Source organism: Mizuhopecten yessoensis, unplaced genomic scaffold (assembly GCF_002113885.1).
Source record: "Mizuhopecten yessoensis strain PY_sf001 unplaced genomic scaffold, ASM211388v2 scaffold10883, whole genome shotgun sequence".
Lineage (NCBI taxonomy): Eukaryota > Metazoa > Mollusca > Bivalvia > Pectinida > Pectinidae > Mizuhopecten > Mizuhopecten yessoensis.
Genome location: NW_018408769.1, coordinates 299,871 through 320,531, shown reverse-complemented (window position 1 = coordinate 320,531; position 20,661 = coordinate 299,871). Strand labels below are relative to the sequence as shown.

The 20,661-nt window shown below is 36.7% G+C and overlaps 1 protein-coding gene across 1 annotated transcript in view; it reads left to right on the top strand.

The window, feature by feature from the left end:
- The window catches only part of LOC110463255 (integrator complex subunit 1-like), a 30,812-nt gene extending 10,433 nt beyond the window's left edge, over positions 1-20,379 (top strand). Inside the window, exons 16-46 of the mRNA XM_021517692.1 lie at positions 703-794; positions 1,393-1,453; positions 1,711-1,786; positions 2,002-2,126; positions 2,423-2,552; positions 2,702-2,869; positions 3,392-3,541; positions 3,864-4,016; positions 4,216-4,320; positions 4,935-5,102; positions 5,405-5,519; positions 5,860-6,018; positions 6,478-6,720; positions 7,003-7,121; positions 7,973-8,035; positions 8,583-8,639; positions 8,824-8,910; positions 9,221-9,368; positions 9,681-9,828; positions 10,199-10,504; positions 10,974-11,061; positions 11,420-11,646; positions 11,770-11,896; positions 12,621-12,754; positions 13,068-13,260; positions 14,016-14,140; positions 14,331-14,527; positions 15,958-16,028; positions 17,160-17,251; positions 18,140-18,249; positions 19,514-20,379. Coding sequence (XP_021373367.1) covers positions 703-794; positions 1,393-1,453; positions 1,711-1,786; positions 2,002-2,126; positions 2,423-2,552; positions 2,702-2,869; positions 3,392-3,541; positions 3,864-4,016; positions 4,216-4,320; positions 4,935-5,102; positions 5,405-5,519; positions 5,860-6,018; positions 6,478-6,720; positions 7,003-7,121; positions 7,973-8,035; positions 8,583-8,639; positions 8,824-8,910; positions 9,221-9,368; positions 9,681-9,828; positions 10,199-10,504; positions 10,974-11,061; positions 11,420-11,646; positions 11,770-11,896; positions 12,621-12,754; positions 13,068-13,260; positions 14,016-14,140; positions 14,331-14,527; positions 15,958-16,028; positions 17,160-17,251; positions 18,140-18,249; positions 19,514-19,650 — 4,174 coding nt within the window. The 3' untranslated portion in view covers positions 19,651-20,379. The remainder of the gene's footprint in view (positions 1-702; positions 795-1,392; positions 1,454-1,710; positions 1,787-2,001; positions 2,127-2,422; positions 2,553-2,701; positions 2,870-3,391; positions 3,542-3,863; positions 4,017-4,215; positions 4,321-4,934; positions 5,103-5,404; positions 5,520-5,859; positions 6,019-6,477; positions 6,721-7,002; positions 7,122-7,972; positions 8,036-8,582; positions 8,640-8,823; positions 8,911-9,220; positions 9,369-9,680; positions 9,829-10,198; positions 10,505-10,973; positions 11,062-11,419; positions 11,647-11,769; positions 11,897-12,620; positions 12,755-13,067; positions 13,261-14,015; positions 14,141-14,330; positions 14,528-15,957; positions 16,029-17,159; positions 17,252-18,139; positions 18,250-19,513) is intronic.
- Positions 20,380-20,661: the final 282 nt, after the last annotated feature.

The following is a 20,661-nucleotide window of genomic DNA, read 5'->3' as shown; positions in this document are numbered from 1 at the left end:
TTTGTCCAGAGCATGACTTTCTTGCTATTCATATCCATTAATCAAAGTTGTATTATTTATGTGTCTTAGGAAGATGTACTGAAATCAGGGCCAGGTTGTTCACAGCTGGAGAGCTAAATGGGTTGTTAACACACATTTTCCATATGTGAAATTAGAGAAACACTGAAGTTTACATATGATCATTTTGAATCCCAATGCAAATAGTTTTAAATAAAATATATTGAAATTTTGAATCACTGAGCTCTGGTATTGTGTTTCTACTGTTTACATAGTTATGGCCCTTTGTACTTTATTTTTACAATAGGTCGTCCAAAACATAACTTCTTTGCTTTTACATCTTCTTTCATCAGACTTGCTTTATACTTAAGCGTTTTGGGAAGTTTGAGTGTTGCAAAATCATACGTTCCTTGCTATTTTACCTACATTCACCAAACTAGCTATACATCTGTATGTTTCAGAAGGCTAAGTGTCACAAAATAAAATTTATACAATTATGTCCCTTGTTCATTGGTAAAACTGAAGTTTTGATGATCAATTTCCATCTTGTTCATATTTTTATACATTTGTCCATTCATTCATTTGACCATCTGCTAATCCTTCAATCAATGAATATTAACAATGAGTTTAAGTTGAAACCCTGTGACATGTGATAGTTGTTTTTCCCTGTGATACTTTAATATTACAAGTTAATTGATGATACAGGTACAGTCCACCAACCTTGGCAATCTCTAACCTGTACTGGAAATCCTGGATTATACTCCTCATCTTGTCGGCTTTCAACCCTCAAACATTTGGTAAGATGATTTAAAGTATTCTTGGGAAGGATAAACTTTACTATAAATTAATATATATATATCTGTTTCATGTGAATACTATGATTCCCTATGTTCACATAATGAATAATAATGTGCATACAAATTCTGTAGTGTAGATGTTTATGCCTTGTATATTATGCATACTTCTGTAATACTAGAATGATTATTATATTTTTGCTGTAGAGGCCTATTTAAATGTTTTATATCATCACTGTCATTTAAGACTATACCCTTTCTTGTCTGAATACATAGTGAGAGCATTAATAAAATGTATGATTATTCCACACTGGTATATCCTTCATTGTTTGATATACAGTAATATATATGACTATTCCACACTGGTATATCCTTCATTGTTTGATATACAGTAATATATATGACTATTCCACACTGGTATATCCTTCATTGTTTGATATACAGTAATATATATGATTGGCTTTGTCAGGATAATAATTTCAATCAATGGAAAGGAAACACTACCTTGATAAATCTTTTAGAAAAATGTGTCAGTAGAAATATTGACAACAGAATGCTATATTGTGTAAAATTGTACTTACTGAACTTGTTACATTTGTAGGTATTACGGCCTGGGAGAACTATCCTACCCTTAAGTGTCTGATGGAGATGGTGATGACCAGGTACAGGGTTCTAGGTGTCCTATAGCTATGTCTCATGGTTCTCTATTTTAGTCATACACAATCATTGTAACAGTAACTTGTTATCACAATCAAACTTTTATTATATTGATATTGTATATCATTATTAGTGATGAGACAGTGCTCATTGTTACAGTATATGTCACTTCCAAACACAATATGATAGTTCATCAAAAATAAACACATTTATCCATAATTAGACAGATATTTCTGAAAAACTTGACTCTCTTTCCTTGCAGGAATTACAAGTTTCCACCTCCAACCACTGCTTCAGATGAACGAGAAGTTGAGGATATAAAAAATCAAGAGAAACAGGTATGGATTTTTTAATACCTCCCTATCTCCTCCTTCCAATGTAGAACATGTTTAATTTGTAGAAAGAGTGACTTTTATGTTATCCTTAGAAAGCTCATTGAGTAATTAATATATATTTATATATATGAACTTTGCATGAAACGAATGTAACAACAGAGAAAATCTTGACAATGATATTAATATGGTTCATGTTTGATATTCTGGTTGATTTACAGGTGTCAGAACAGGAGAAGCAGGAAATTCTGGAGTTTGAGAGCCATCTTGCTGCTGCCACTAGCAAAGTGACCATCACAGAGACAAACAGTTTGCTGGTCACTCAACTCACCGCTATGAAGCCCAGGTAATATGTCCACTAACCTTTCTTGCTGAACCTCTCCGTAGATCTGTCTGTCCGACCATGAAATCTTGTCCAGACAACTCCTCCTGCACTAATAAGTCAATTTTAGCTAAAATTCTTATTAATGTATGATTTGTATGTAATAGACCATGTTCAACAACAACCATGTGATACATGGGGTTGAGCCAACATAGGGTATAATGCTGGCTGGCAAAACACTAGAGAATTCCACCCCTATACCTCAGTGAACCCTCCAGTGGGGTTCACAGCTGTGTTATAATAGTGATTTGATCTTACAGTGGAGTGGCACGCCAGCCCCCAGCAGCTATGTTAGAGCAAGTGAGGATCCTCAATGAGACTATCCACATTGGACAGCTGTTATGTCGGAGCCGCAAGCCAGACTTCCTGCTGGACATCATTCAGAGACAGGTGAGGTCTCAAATTGAATTTTCTGCTGAACTCAAGGCAATTTCTAACTATAAACAAGACCATGAATAGTGAATCTAAGACTTCAGTTTGTGTACAATTTCTAAGTTGTAATACAGTTAATTTCTACAGTTATATTGTGTTGTATGTAGGGTGCCTCCCAGTCCATGCCCTGGCTAGCAGAGTTGGTGGAGGCCAGTGAGGGATCCCTCGAGGTTTTGCCTGTCCAGTGTCTGTGTGAATTCCTCCTCCATGATGTGACCGGTATCTCTAGTCAAGAAGAGGACACTAAACAGCTGGAGAAACACAGGAAGAAACAGGTTAAACATTAACCACCAGCCTCTATATATTAAAACTTTCTGATGTTTGATTTTCTACAATAACTGAATCTGCATCTTGTGGAATAGTCCTCAGATATAAGATACAACTGGCTACTTGTGATGACATAATTGCCAATTAGCTTTAGATATACTATCTTGCTGAATGTAAATGTGATTATTTCTACTTCACATATTAACAACAACAATAAACAAATATACGATATAATTACAACTCTAACACACAGGTTACTATTTGTTAAGGACCATGACCTCTTGTTGTTCTATCCTAGATTTTATTATTATCAGAATTGATTCATCGAAAATATAATTTGCTTAGATAATGAAGAATACCAATGAGGTTCCGCCAATTTGAAACTGTCTCCAATAATCATACTCCTATCCATTAATATAAAAGTAATGTGAATCTCAGAATGACTCAGAATTGTTGTAAGATTTGTTACCGCAAACTTTAACTGAACAAGTAAAGTATACTGATCATCAACTTCTATTACTCTTGTATAGAAAGTGAAGAAGCGTGCAGAACTGGTCAGCTACCTCCGGTCCATCATTCATGCCGACCCTCCTGACCCAATATCTGTGTCCCAAGTCCTAGATTACTTTCTCCGGCGGCTCTCGTCCACACAGGCCTCCAACCGACACCTGGCTATTCAAGTAGGTTATACAAACACCTGGTCACACAAGATATGTTATACCTGGTTACACGGGTAAGTTATATCGACGCATAGTCCCACAGGTTCACACAGGTATGTTATATAAAGACATATCTTACAAGTTGATCATATCTAGTTATACAGGTGAGTTTACTTGTTTAAGACGTTATGCCTGTGTATAATGGTGACTGATGCCAATGCCAACTTATGGAGGCCAATTCTCTAGACCATTGCATATTTCACAGTAACTTAATAATCAATAAATGATCAAGCTTCAGCAAGATGCTCAGCAGTTCAAGATTGTGTTTGGTGTGTTTGTGCAGGGGCTGTCCATGTTAATATCGTGTAAAGATACTCCTGAGGAGGAAGGCATGGAGACAGAGAGTGGGATGGGCCACAGCTGGCTGCTAGAACACCTACCCACACTGGCAATCTTCCCCCAGATCAGGCCACAGATCTGCTCTGCCCTCAGACAGGTAGAGAATGTTAACAAGTATACAGTCCAACATTGTCATCAGTTGTGTTGAAGAAGTGCAAAAATCTTAATACCACACACATTTATTTGTTTCAAACTATCACATTAATATCAGGAGACATAACCTTATCACATGTCTCAAACAGGCAGCGTCCACTTATGTTGTTGGGTATAAAGTTTGTTAATTTCTGTGTTGTAAGGCCTGCCAGATAGAGACCGAGCCTGGCCTCATTAGTGCCTGTATCATCTTCCTGTCCCAGCAAGCCCTGGACCAGAGTCTGCATGAACTTGATGACCTTGCTTTGGTATGTGGCTACATGTAAATTATGTTCTCTGTAACAGCAAGGTGATATTAATCAAGCTCCACTTACTTATATTTTTTCTAATGACATGCAACATTTATCAAGTTGTTGATATATAGGATATGAATATACAGATTCAAGCTGACCAAGATATATATCAGATGTTCTGGGTGTAATTTGTGTAATAAAACTATTACATATATATATTTTATTTGTAAAGTGTAATATTGTGATGTCAAAAGTAACAATATCAAGACGATGTTTTGAATTGGCAGTAAAAGATGAAGTTTTTCTTTTGAGGTTTTGTTTTTACTAAATTTTGTAACAAAGTGTGTTATTTTGCATAGTCATATTAAAAACCAGAGTCTCAACCTCCTTCCTTTTTCACCTGACATTGAATCTCGCTGAAGCTTGTTTCCTAATATTGAATGAAATGGGAATCCTCTGCATCTTCATCACTCTTAAACTTGTATTGATTATTGAGTGTCTCTTTGTAGTTGTTCAGAAAGTTTTTAACCCCCCCTGTTATATTGGGATTATATTTTCTTCTATTTCCACTTAAAACTGAATACAAATTATTTCTTCAGATTAAAACAGATTTTGTTTTGTGTTTGTAGGACATGGCGCAGCTAATTGTGGAGCGTACCACAGTTATCAATCACATCCTACCACTAGAGAACCAGCCCAGCAACGAACTCTCTCATGTCACACTAAAGGCACTTATAGACCTGTACACCAACTACCTTCGCAAGGCCAAGGAGCCAGACAAGGAAGCTTATTCATGGGTAAGGTCAGGGGTCATTTGGGTCAAGATCAAAAACTTGTACATACTATCTCTCCAGGGCAAAATCCTTGACAAGGAAATTTAATCACGGGGAAGGACAACATAACTACTCCTCCTGGCTAAGGAGAATGACACAAAAGCTTACACCTTAGTAATGTTAGAGGTCAATAGGTCTAGATCAAGATCATAAATCTGTATACTAACTTAATTTTCTAAGATATGTTTTTAGACATTTTTTCGTATCTAAATTAACAAACAGAAAATCACAAGATTTTTGAAAGAAGACTTGTTTGATTGCTTCAGTCCAACACTCAGGACCAGATTCTTCTCCAGTGGAAGGGAGGTGACTCTGCTACGATGCACGTCCTTGTGGTACATGCCATGATTATACTGCTGACGTATGGGCCACCCAAAGGAGGTGAGTACAGGGAAACTGTTTAGTGAACGGGAACATCTTATAGATCCTCACTACTGGACATTATTTTATTTTTTTAATTTAACCAAAAATGAATTTTGCAAATAAGTAAACATAAATATCAGATATCTATCTTTTGTATTTGAGTAATATATATTTTGTTGATTTTGCAATTGATTAAACAATCCAGACCCTACAATTTAAACAAAATCATTATTTCGACATGCTGTGTTCTGCAAAAATTGGAAATGACTGCTGTTCTCAAGACTGTATATAAAAGCATTAGTGTTGAAGTGTGAATTTATTTTCTTACTACCTCTACACTCAAGTATGCTTTTTTAAGGGGAAACAGAGTACCAGGATTTACTGGATACCTGGTTCCCAGCAGAAGGACAACCACCCTCCGCGTTCCTGCTAGACACATCAGAGGAAGCTCTGTTGCTACCTGACTGGTTGAAACTACGTATGATCAGGTCTCATGTGACTAGACTTGTAGATACAGGTAAGGTTTGAATAATATTCTTGTACTTAAACAATTGTTTGCTTTCCCATGTCAAAGATGATGAAAGTTTTATTGATAATCAAAAGAAAAAAAGATACAGAGCTAAGAATAAATATAGAGGATTTACATTTCAACTTTCACTGGCACTTTTCTGTAACTGCTTCTGATCTTCTCCTTCTGAATCAATTAATCTCTGTCAATGTTCAAATAGATCATAAAGCATAATGTTTAATATTTAGTTACTGTATTTGAAGTCTCCAGGCAATATTGTTTCATCCTGTTGTGTAGTTTGCAGGCATGATATTGATAGTGTACAGAAATGCACTAACATGTAATTGATAACACTACAAAAGAACTTGGTAGTAATATTAGATCACAGGGCTAAAGATGTTGTATAGTTGAAGAATTGTCTACAACTATCTGTTGTGTGTTGACCCTCTCTTATCCCGTGTTGTACAGCCCTCCAGGACATTGAGGCAAACCAGCTACTGCTGTTTGTCCAGTCGTTTGGTATCCCAGTGGCCAGTATGGGACGCCTTCTTCGGTGTTTAGATGGCCTTGTTGTCATGGATTCCAGCATATTGGAGCAGGCAGTGGAGGACAAGACATACATGGCCCAACTCATAGACATACAGCACATGAGGGGTGCCCAGGGGGGCAACACATTCCGCAAGCTGCTCACAGCCCAAGCTCCTGTTAAAGGTGAATTTTACCCACCATTACAACGTCTTCACAGTCTCTTCTCTAACCATCCGGGTACACACTAACCATCAGTATGCAATGGGTCATATCTAATGAAGGAATATTAAAGAAGAAAAGAAGCATGGTATATCAGTTACAATATTTAAAAGTCTTACGAAGGAATCACAACCGGAAATCTATCATGGTTTTATGAAGCTTGATTATGTTTAAATTTTCATATTTCTCGCGTATCTTCACTTTGAATACTGGCTTAAATGTTTTTGTCCATTAATCCTTTGACAGAGGTTGATGATGCTGAAATGAAGTCTGTAGAGTCCAAAGATGAGAGTGTGTGGATGCCTCGTGCTGCAGAACAGAAAAAGGTGCCCCACAAGGCAGAGATCATCAGCTTGTTAGTACAGGTAAGTACCAGCAGTAGGATTTGGTGGTCAGTCAGTGAGTAGTGGACATCAGATTTGTTGTTTATTGCTGTTGGTCTGTGTATAATGTACTTAAAAACTTAGCAGTTGTCAGTACATTGAAAGAGGTTCTGTAACATTTGTAACTTGAAATGTACAATGAAAAGTGTACCAGTTTGCACGTGTCCTGATAAAGCTGTTGGTTATTTAGGTTAGACAAAGTCAATTTAGGAATTACTGTGAGTTATGTGGTCAAACTCATTGACAAGGAATATGATAATGGGATGTTTATTTCTCTTTGGAAGATGGTTGCAAATAATTTCTTTATAATTTGCACTCTTTCCTTGTAATAGATATATCTTGTAAGTTACTTTCTGATTGATCAAGTCTGAGTGGACTGATTTATGGTTTGAAAATTCAGTGCTTATAACTTGTTATAAGGCAGCATATTGCTTTTTGACTGACAGGAATTTTTATTCGGTTTATATGAAACAAAATGTAATTTCTATAAGTGTTGATATTAAAATAATTTTTTGTAACAAGTATTTGAAAAAAATGGATTAAGCAAAAAAATTAGTTTGAATAGCATTTTCATGTCTGCACTTAATTCTTATAATATCAACTACGCGTATAGCATTAAAAACATCAATAATATACGAGTAAATATAATAAATTGTAGTCGCATGGCTATAACCTCATAGGCTGTCACTTAAAAAGGTCCTATATGTCGTACACTGACTTACAGTTCTGGTAATTAATTGGTGTGGATTAATTTCAACTAAACTAGCTTCAATTGCAGTTGGACTAAAATAACTAATGTCTTTGAATAATTGAGTCTTCTGTTTGTGTTGTAGGTGTTTTCCATGGATGGCAAGAGAGACCCAGACACAGATCATCAGTTCCACAATCTCGTCACAGTGAGTGGTTGTGACAACTTATTTCCCCCCCATGTCATTCAAAACATGGCAGTGTCACAGCATGTACTTGCCAACTTTCAAATGAAACCGTTGTAAAAGCTAAAATTGATCAGATTTAGTGTGATACATACTGAAAGCTAACATTGATCAGATTTACCGTGATACATACTGAATTGTACTGTGGAAGCAAAGAATTGCAATACACTTTATCCATATCACATTAAATATAAAAGGATTATTTACAAGTTCATTAAGCCATACAAACATTCGTGTGTTTGGGTCAAAGTTCAACATCCTGAAGACTGACAGAAATACTGTATCTAGTTCCAGTGGTTTTAGTGACATATACTGTTCTGATTGAACCTTTTTCAATGCAGTATTTTATGTTAAGGGAGATATAGCTGTCTCTTGTTAGAAGTATTATAAAAACAGAAAGGATATGAAACATATAGCTTCGTGTTCATTCTGCGGACAATGCTTTTGATTTTCACATTGGTGTTGTATTTTGATTACTTTGTCAGTTTGATATGATCTCCTTTCTTTTCAGGGTATAACTTCAAGGAAACCTGAAATATCACAGCTTGTCATTGACATTTTGTATGAGGTTAGTCAATTAGTTATCTTTTGTCAACAGATTAATAGCATACATTCACTTCATAAACTGAATGACTATCTGGTGTTTTTTGTGTAATTGATAGCTAACAAGTAAATAACTGTAACAAAAAACACATGATGATATCTGGTTTCTCACAAACTGTACACTTATTTTTATTTTTTGTTTTTTGTAGAAGACAAGAAATGACACTACATTTCGGGAGAGGTTTTGTAGACATGTGAAGGCATGTCCATTGCTGAAGTCTCTGGTGGCCAGCAAGGTAGACATATAGTATTTTGTAAATTAGTATGCCAAAAGTACTTCAATCATTTACATGTCTGACACGAAAAACCCCACTGTTCAACAGCAAAGATAAAATTGGGGTTGATGACTGTACATTGATACCAAAAACCACTATTAAGTGTATTTCTTATTACTTTTAAAACTTCTGAAAAGTTCTTCTATAAACATGCTTGTTAAAAATTGTATGTTAAAATACCCAGTTACACAGTAACTAAGTCTAGTGTTTTGAAGAGCATACTATAGAGATTTACTAGTGAGATGTATATACTGTATTTGTGGTATTACAGTGTGGACGCAAAGACTCCCTCCAACAGCTGATGCTGGGCCTCAGTGCTGCAGATCAGACAGTCACATCACCTGCTATGTCCATTATAAAACACTTCCTTCTTCACTCCAGCCCAGGGACAAAATCTACACCCTGTCTGAACCTCAATGGTAGGTTACATTTTCAGTCAATAACATACCTTTTCCCAACGTACTAATAGGTCACATCAAGTCAATTACTCAGTAGTAGGGGTTTTCAAGTGTGTCCCACACCCTGTCCTAGTTTCAATGGCAAGTCTCAAAAAGTCAACTCCACACGCTGTATCAGACTTAAAATTAGGTCACATTAAGTCAACACCACATCCTGTTTCAGACTTGATATTAAGCCGAAACAAGTCGACCCTGTACCCTGTCTCAGACTAATTTAAATAGTAGACCACAATCTGATTATAAAGCTAAAATGTGACTTTTTCTATAACTCAGATTTGGCAAAGAAGAGGTTAGCAGTTGATGAAGGTCACCTTGAGTCTCGACTGACAAACTGTATGCGGTCAGCAATGGCCAGCCAGCTGCCCAGTGAGGTGGTCAGCAGTGTGTGTCAGACGATGATACAGACAGACAATGGAGATAGGTAACCCTTCCTTCTTGCAATTGTTTGTCCGCCCTTTTAAAACAAAAATAAAAATGTGAATGATTCTACTGTTGGATTCACACACATATACTTGGCAGTGTACAGTACTATATATAATTATGAATAGCACAGTGTTGATTCTTTTATTTAATTTGCCATCATGTTAAGGGCAAAAAGGACAAAGATAAACGAGGTGTTTTCCAGTATATTGGAATTGAGTAAAGCTTCTTTAAGCTACAATATATAGAAGTTTGACAAAGCATTCAAGTAGTAAAAGGGATTAGTATAGTCATAAATTTCAGTTCTAATTATAATGTACGAAGGACAAGCTTGTATTAAATGTTTAATATAGAAGCTCCACTACCTTCAGATCAGAAGTGGAGACCTCCCTGCACACCCTGCTGTTGGACTGGCTGGAGCTGCTGGACCCTGAGTTGGTGGCCCGTGCACCGGACCTCCAGCACCAGCTCATGTTTTCCCAACACAGACGCCAGAAAGGAAGTAAAGCCTCTGGTGAAAACCCTACAGACAACAGTCCTACTTCATCTGATACTGCCCAGCTAGACCACACCTATAGTAACCAGGCCTATCTCCTTGCCCTCCTCACTCACCAGAGCAGCTGGTCTGCTCTCCACAGGTCTATCAACACACTGCTACAGAAATCTCCACCAAACAGGTACAGCTTGGGTCAGAGAATAACATTTGACAAGATCAACAAACTAGATAATTATGTAGTTCAGAAGTAGGTCATGATACTGTGTTACAGATGTAAATGTAGTTGATTGTAAAGTGATATTGATATCAGCTTCTGTAATGCCGTTGCTTCTTTATAAAAAAAGACTGTTAAAGGAGAGGTTTCTATGTATTGATCAGTATTGAAGACATAGCCATATAATCTACTGAAAGACTGCATTATTGCATATGGTGACATACCTCATAAGCTGATTGTTGACAAAGCACATTTAAAACTGTACACTTGTTATTATATCAAAATGTCTTGACTGATACTGTTTTGACAGAACATGTTTGTGGATGAATTGCAGAGTACTGCATCATACTGTTATTTTGCTTCCCACCCTACTTAAACTGTTCTATTGTGTTAAATTGAAGCAGTGTAGTTCAAATATATTGTTTTTGTGTTCCAGATTTTGTCCAACCACTGTGCTAGACTTCCTGTGGGCATGTTTGCAAATCCCTAAAATATGGCAAGGTCGTGAGCAAAAGATCTCCAAGGTAAACTTTTTCTATGAGTTTGTATAGAAGTGGCTAATGCACCCTAGGTTTTAGTTTTCATATAAAAGGAAAATATTATATACTTTTTTTAGTTGCTTTTGACAAATTATATTGTCTATGATATATATATTGTGTGAGGTTTGTGCTGTACCTCCAGCCAGGTTTTGTCCACAATTACAGGAGACACAAAACTTGTGATAGTTTGTCACCAATTACAGCAGACATGTGTCTTGTGAAGTTTTGTCAACAGATACAGCAAATGTTTGTCTTATGATATGATCTCTCAAGTTAACTTTGGGAGACATGTGTCTTGTGATGTTCTGCCTATAGTTAAACAGATATGTATCAATACTTACAGAACCAGCCAGTGGAGAATGTTCTCAGCTTGAGTCAGAGTCAGTTGGAGACAATCCTGAACTATATAGTGGAGGAAGCAGTGGTCAGTGAGTCTGTCCACACTGACGGGGACCACAAGGGAGTACCACTGTCCAGCAGGGTCGAGTTGATGGTCACCTGTACAAATAATGAGGAGAGCAACATCAAGTTTGTGGCACAGCAAGCTCAGGAAGCTTTGACTGACAACAGGTTAGAGTAAAGGCAGTTAAAATAAGATTGGTTCAAGAATTTCTTTTTTGATCTTGAATTTTCATTGATATTTTAATGTGTCAGTACTTAAGTAGCATTATTGATTGATGTATAATTTTGTAGAAACAAGGCTGTGAATCAGAAAGTGCTAGTGGAGTTGTATGCCCAGTGTCCTCGTCTGGTGTCGTGGCTACCGGATATCACTGCCTCTCTTTCTGACAAATGTCTATCTCAGGAAACATCCATTCAGGTAAGGTTAGCAGAAATAATAAAAAGCCATTCAGGTAAGGTTAGCAGAAACAATATAAAGCCATTCAGGTAAGATAAGCAGAAATAATATAAGCTCATTCAGGTAAGGTTAGCAGAAATAGTATAAGCTCATTCAGGTAAGGTTAGCAGAAATAATATAAGCTCATTCAGGTAAGGTTAGCAGAAATCATATACACCCATTCAGGTAAGGTTAAGTAGGAATAAAAGGTGCCCATTTCCAGGTGTTCAGGCAATGTTTAATTGATCTTCCTCCCGGGGGCTACTGTACAACACATACACAGGTTGTTCATGACAAGGGAATATAAGAGTCAATTTGCTCACAGTAGATCAAAGACTATAAGGACAGTATTCAAAGTATTCCTTAATCTTGTTTAATAAGACAACAAACCCTCTGTCATGTAATGTTATACTGATTGCTTATGGGGGGGGATTGTATACTACTTTTGATATTTTTGATCTGAGGTATAGTTTTAAGTTTGCAATTGCTGTAAATATTGCATCAATTTCCTGTATATACAAATCTAGATTTGATGATGGGTAACATCACTGTCGGAAATACATAATGCAATTAATGTTCTGAAAATTCACTTCATTACAAATTAATTTGAACCGATAACATGAGGTTTAATAACTTCATAAAAATAGGTCTTTTCATTAAAAGCAAACAAGGCAAATTCCATATTACATAATTGTTTGCTTACCAGGTTGACCTGATTTCGTTCCGTCTGCTGACAAGCTTGGGACATGCTGGCCATGGTCGCAGGAATGAGGATCGCATGCATGACGCCAATATTGCTTGCCGGAAACTGGCCTCACAGCACCCCTTACTGATGTTACGGTACAATTCTCTTTCAAATGATAACCTCACTTCAGTTCAGTAACAGCAGTACAACAGCTCAACCATATAGATTTTGTTGTAAAATTTATTTAATATGACTGTTTACTGATGTAAAAAGATGTATTAAAAAAAAAGTAGTGAATTGGAAAATGTTTCCCATCAAGTTGTTTGCTTTTTATATATAAATGTACCACTGAATTTCACTTGTAATAAGCATATTTATTGTACAGCAATTAGACCTAAAGAAAACAGTAACTATTATATGAGTTATAGTACATGTAGCTTTAATTGATAAGTGTGATTGTTTTGACAGCCAGTTGCCTATGATGAATGCCCTACTGAAGGGTAAGACACAGTTTAAGATAGGACAACTACGTCATCATAACTACCTACAGCTGTTTACACATATCCTGGGACTGATGGAGGCCATGCAGCCGCTGGTGTTCAGACGGGAATACACAGCCAGTCACAGTGATATTCTGGAGTCCTACTTGTCACTGTTACAGGTCAGTACTGTCAATGTTACATCCTGGATTTTTACTTGTCACTCTTACAGTTCAGTACAGTCTAATTTTTAAGTCTCACTTGTCACTTTTACAGGTCAGGTCAGGTCAGTCAGAGGAAGTCTTTATGTTTAGAACAATTGGAGCCGGTATTTGCACTGAGGAAATTTAATTTCAGTATGGGCCTTAATTGGTAGACAGCTGGTATTCATTTCAATACAAAATTTCTTCTTATTTATTTGTTAACGTGGTCCAAATGGTGCCAAGTCATTACATGTACTTTGTATGTTGAGGACGTTACGTGCCGTCTTGTATAAAGTATGTCATAGTAGTCACTAGTTGGTGATCACCATGCAACACACAACTTTCATCATCTCACCCCAAGGTCAATGTCACTCACACTGAGAGTTAATGTACATTTGTCTCACCTGGAGGGTTCCATATCACTTACATACAGAAATAATTATAGTTTTTGTGTATGAGTCGTAACTTTGTCACCTTCAGGACCTTCCTCTCGGGGTCAAGATTACTACCAGGACCTTCCTCTCGTATCTAATTCAAGGTCAAGATAAGATCTCTCTCTCGAGGACAATGAAACAGTAATATTCTGTATTTAACTTACTTTGACTGGAAAACTAAAAACCTGTGCTAACTGCTTTGTAACACTGTAATATTATATTGTCACATGAAAATTCATTCTATTGACTATATTGCTGTGTGACACCTGGCCTACATTGTACGAATCATGTTTGTTTCAGCGTCATGGTATGGAGAGGGTCCTTGCTCCCATTGTGGCCAAATTCATCAGGTACCTGCAAAACTACATGATGTGTGAGCCTCAACATTCTATCAATGTCCTACAACCACATGTGGGGGTGTTCAGGTAAGATTACCAATGGGTTTGTTCAATATTGAATACAATTATAAGGTACATTGTAGTATAATTACAGGAAATGTTTGGTAGTATTATGTAGATAACATCTTTCTTTAAAGGGTACCCAGAAACACTCCTTTACTGGCAGGTATGTTTGACTCTGTGAACTGTGTCATGAAAAAGGTTGATTTTTTTTCAGTAACCTTGCTTCGGTCTACCCAGACATGCCCGCCCTGAAGTCACTGCTGGCAGGACTTACCCTACCCAGACAGACAGAGAGTGACTCTCCCCACCAGGGTGATATGACCCTGGGGCTGGCACGCCCGACCTCACCCTGGACAGTGGGACAGATTGCCCCTTACCTACAAAGACTGCAGAATGCCACAGACTCCTCAAGTAGGTCACCATCGTGATTGCACAGCAGGCATTGGACAACTCAATAATTGAAAAATACAATGAAAATATTGAAATACTGCAGTTATCTTGGTTTAGGTTACCTTTGGTTATTACAGTTGTGGGATCGCACAACGTTACACGATGTGCGGTGTGCGCACGATGTGTGCACGGTGTGTGAACGGTGTGTGCACGATGGGCGAACGATAAAAAGCTGGACGATCATTGCTTGCGCACATATGTGCACACGATGGACGGACGTTGTGCGATAACAATCGTGGTTGGTGTAAATTGAGGAATGCCTCAACAGTATATACGGTTTCATGTTTAAACTTATAAACTTGATGTTTACGTATGTTTCTATATTCTAGCAAAATCTATAAACTTATCTTTCTGTCTATACATTCTTATATTTAGAAATTGTATTTTCTGTGTTTTTAAACAAACTTAATCGACACATGTAAAATTACAACACAATCCCGTATACAGGTAAACATAACCACTTTGTACTTGTACCTGGACCATAGTTTTCTCACCGCCTGGGGCACTTACGTAACTCGTCGGGTAAGGCCGGGGGTGTGAAAATCCAGGTGAAGGGGAGCTATAGGCAAATGAATGCAAATAACAAATAATATTCATTACGGTCAAACAGTATCGCATATCAACTCTGTGTGTCAGGCACTGGTCAGGTAAAACTCTGGACACTCATCAAATTGTTATTTACCTGTTCTGTTACTTTGGAGCCAAACCCATTCTTGACAGTCTAACGGTCGCTGTAATACTGTGTAACACGCATTGTGAAATTGCATAATCTAGATTATTGTGATGAGAAATTACAGATATATACACAGTGTACATTATCGCATACAAGCCTTCCGTATTTTTGTCATTCCGTAATTTTGATCTACAAATGATACCAAATAGCACAGTTGTGCGGAGAGAAGCGCACAACGGGGCGTACGATTGCTAAATCGCAAATTTGTTGTGCGCACCATGTGTGGACGATGTACGGACGGTGTGTGAACGATGTATGCACGGTGTGCGCACGCTATTTTTGGTGCGTTGTGCGGTCCCACAACTGTACTTCCTGTTGTACACTTTAAAATATTTTTATTGGTTCATGTTAAAGATCAGCTATGCAGTTTGGGATTATTTTCTTTATTTTCTTGCACAAGTAACATCACTGTTTTTTACATGATTATAGTAAATAAACGCCGACTTTCTTTTGGAACAATTTATTTTGCGGGAATATATCACAACCAGGTTTTTCTACAATTTCAAGGCATAATTTTATTTCAAAACAAATTGATGTAACTTATTCAGAAAGAAAACTAAGTTGTAATAGTTCTCTTTTGAAAAAGTTTATGTCAAGCTCCACAAATGTCAAAAATAGACATTAAGGAAAATATTTTTTTAATCTTTAAATCTTTCAGATATTCTGGACGTATTGCAAGACCTGGATGAGACTTCAAAGAGAAAAGTGGATATCTTGGAACACTTCCTGGTATGAAGTAACATCAACAGTCTTATCAGTTTTGGTGAATTCAAACCATTGAACTGTATATGTAATTTACTTATTTTCATGTGGAATGAGGCTTTTGCTGCTTTTTTCTGAATGCAGCAGATTAGTATTTGAGGATCTCATTGTTAACTTTCAGTGCCCTGAGTTATGGCCCTTTGTTCACCATGCATCACTAAGTACCCTTTGGGACTGTGGAATGTCACCTACTGAAATCTGGTATCATGCCCTACTATATACAGAGTTATGGCCCTTTGTGTACCATGCATCACTAAGTACCCTTTGGGACTGTGGAATGTCACCTACTGAAATCTGGTATCATGCCCTACTTTATACAGAGTTATGGCCCTTTGTTCACCATGCATCACTCAGTACCCTTTGGGACTGTGGAATGTCACCTACTGAAATCTGGTATCATGCCCTACTATATACAGAGTTATGGCCATTTGTTCACCATGCATCACTAAGTACCCTTTGGGGCTGTGGAATGTCACCTACTGAAATCTGGTATCATGCCCTACTCTATACAGAGTTATGACCATTTATTTTATTTCTATCACAATGTATGTTGTGATGTTGAGGACAACAGATTGCTCACAATATTTTGCCTTGTTTATAATGGGTTGTCCAAATGGGAGATTTTAGAAATAATGATACTGGTAAATCACTTGTGTAATGCGGCCCAAGGGATATAAATAAGGATACTGGTAAATCACTTGTGTAATGCGGCCCAAGGGGTATAAATAAGGATACTGGTAAATCACTTGTGTAATGCAGCCCAAGGGATATGAATAAGGATACTGGTAAATCACTTGTGTAATGCGGCCCAAGGGATATGAATAAGGATACTGGTAAATCACTTGTGTAATGCGGCCCAAGGGATATAAATAAGGATACTGGTAAATCACTTGTGTAATGCGGCCCAAGGGATATAAATAAGGATACTGGTAAATCACTTGTGTAATGCAGCCCAAGGGATATAAATAAGGGGTTTGCATTTATGTATATAGTGTTATAGAAAATAAGAAGAAGTTGATACTTTCTTTGTAAAGTTTGCTGTATGCAGTACACTTTTGTTGCATATAAGTTTTACTATATATTAAACACTGGTTACAGGGAGACCTGAAAAAGCTGCTGTTGGATCTAAATGATAAGATCAGGAACACATGCTACTCGCTGATCATGCGATACGTCCGCCAGGTGCCAAGGTGAGATAATAGTCAATAATTTGAAGGCTGAGGTAGTGCAATACTGTTTTACTATACTGTCTCATGGACTTGATAGCCATTACTCCATGAATATCAAACAGAATGAAGTAAAATGTGATATCTAATTTACAGTTTTTCTTGAGTATTTAGAATTGTGATGGTAATAAAAGCAAATAAAACAAATATCTCCTATCTCTGTGACTACCAAAATCTTTTAAGATTGTCTGCTGCTGCATAAGTTCAAGGGTTGCTCATCTCCGAGAGGATTTGCTTGAGTTATCTCCCATAGTATTATATGCAGGATGTAGCCCATTATGGAACATTTCCCATAACAATGTACCTGTCCATAGGGAAATTTCTTTTATAAACTTTTAGTAGACAATTGTTGCGTAGAATTTGTGTTGTTGCAGATAGGAGAAATCTGCATTATTATGGCATGTATTTTTTTTGCTGTCCTACTTAACATCTCTTTGAGCCGAGTTAAAAATTACCACTTAAGAAATTTTGTTTTGATATTACTCAATTAATCGCCAGAAAGCCAAGTGGATAGGACAAGTGAAAAAGAAAGTAGGTTGATACTAAAGTTTATTAGGACGTCAATGTAGTGAATTGTTTTATTAGGCAGTAGTATAACTGGTACTGTATCAACAGTTTCATATAAATCAAGTCAAAGTTTGGCGAGATCTGAAATCTTGCAACAATCCAAAATGTTACAGTAATGATGATGCTATAGCAAACGATGAAAATTGAGTAATTCTACAAAATAAAAGTCAAATAAAAAAGGCAATGTAGGTTTGATGGGTAGTAGTTTATATTAGTCACAGATCTAGATATCTCATTACTGTTCCCGTATTTGACTGAATTTTCGACTCTTTGTCCTGTGTACAGGTCAGCCGTACAGTTCCTTGGCAGTTTTCTCCAGTGTCTGGACAGTGACAATTCTGACATCATTACCAGTGCTCTGAAAAACCTGCCGGAGTTCTGCGTTCTATGTCAAGGTGGGTCAAATTTCAAGTCTACATTGTCTTGTCTGTAATATGTGAGGCATGATAGATTCTAAATTCTCAGTCGCTCAACTCATAACTATTCTTATATAAATTATAATAATTTAAACTCCAACCCTTTCCTTCTAGGTCCAATAGAACATGTGATAGCTACAGAGAACTTTATTGTATCCTGTCAGTCTATTGATTATACTGAAGTCATATCAAATGTCAAATCAAGTTTACCTAAAACAACAGAAGACATATTGTTAGCTTACATATATATTATTAAGTGGTATTTTTTTTTTAAAGCGCATTTTTTAATTATGATTGAGCTAATTGAAATTTCTGTTTATTGGTTCCTATTGCATATATATGATGGATGAGCCATTTCATTAATGTATGCGTTAAAATTTGATAATGCTCTAAAATTTGAGAGTGCTCAAATCAGTATGTTTTCCTAAATTTACACTGTCCAGGTTCTTTCTTAAGTTCATTTAATCATTTTAAAACTTGTTATTATACTGTTTTTAAAGTTTTTCATATAAACATGTAAAAAGAGCATTCATAAACATTTTTACTTTGATATATTTTCATTTAACATGGTAGGTCTTACTCTTATTCATGAATTAATCTTCAGAAGAAATGAAAACAACTCAAAGCATGCATTAACATTCAGGGACATACTTCTAGTCTGCCTACTGTATGTTTTCATTGAGTTCAATGATAGTTTAAAATGGTGAAGCTATACAAAGGCACAGCAAGACATAGTCCCAGAATATTAAAAATATACATACAGGAAACCTTCTAGAGGTAAATGGTATTCCCCAGAGAAATGTCTACTTTTTATTTCACATACTGGTATGCAATTTTAACTGGGAGAAATGTATGATTTTTTTTAATGCATTTACTTGTACACTTCATATTCATGATCAGCTTATTGTAAGTTTTTCACTGGATTTTTTTTGATTTTTTTTGTTTTTTTTTACATGATGGATTGTACTCCAGTCATAGATTAAGTGTTGTATTCTGGCAATTAACGTTGACATATTTAAATGCCACCGCCATCATATTTAACTTTCTTATTAATTACATGTGAGGATTCACTCTAATATACTAATTACAAAAGTTATGGAATTGAAAATTAAAGGAAATTATGTTGATGATCAATTCGTAGATAGATCAGCTGAAATGTTGCTTGTAGCTACCAGTATGTATAAAGTATCACCCAAGACTTTATAAGATAACGATAATTTATAATGTACATGTCTCCCTACAGACCATGCAGATGTGCTGCTCCAAAAGGCCTTCCTGGTGGGTACCACTACCTCTATAGAGACCAGTACCTACATCACAGAGGCGTTACAGACTCTGAACCTGGAGACCACGCTAATCGCTAGCAAGTTAGATGGCTGATGTACGGAGACTCACTGCCAGCAAAACAGACAACTCATGTTCAGTCCGACAGGAGATGACGTTCAGCACCAACAAGATAGATCTCCAATTTATGAATCCTCAGTCTGGGGACCATGTTCATCACCAGAGAGCTGGACATTTATAAGTTGCCTCTCAGTTTAGAGATAACACTAATCTCCAGCAAGGTATAAAAATCGGATTATGGACCCCAAGTTTAGGGACCAAGCTTACTGCCAATGAGTTGGCATACTGCCAATAAGTAAGCTTGCTGATGTATAGTCCCTCAGTCTAGGAACCATACTTATCATCAATAAGTTAAATTCTGATGCATATTGCCTTTGTCTGAGGACTGGATCCTTCTTTAAGTTGAACATTTAAAGCATGGACACAGAGTACATAGATAGTCCTATATCTGAATGGAACTCGGGAGCAATAACGTGAGAATGTATCCTGTATCAGATGTGATGTTTTGGTTACTGATTGAAGACTTCTGAAGACATCAATAGTGCTTTGATATTAACAGTGTGACTACTGTAGGAAGGAAAAAACTGTTCCTAAATTGTTTTTCATGGACTGATCAGGATCTTTAAAATTGCTTTAAATAAATGCAGAATGTCCATTTGAAGAACTTTGTTAATGAAACTCACCTGAAAAGTGCTACAAAGTGTGAGTGCATGTAATGCAGATGACATATTGTTATTGAGTAAACTATAAACAATAAATCAGTATTAAATACTTAACATAGTTCTGTCTTTATACGCTTGTCTAATTTGACGGAAGTATTATGGTATGGGGCTGTCCATCCGTCCGGCGTAAACTTTTGTTTGTCCGGCAATCTCCTCCTAAATTTTTCAACAGATCTCTTTGAAACTTGGTATACATTATAATCATGATATGAAGTTGTGTCTACCTTAAAAGAATTTTGATTCGCCGATTTTTGCAAAAGTTCATTTCAGTATCAGGGACGTAACCAGGACTATGAGTATGTGGAAGCATACGAAGCGCGAGTAG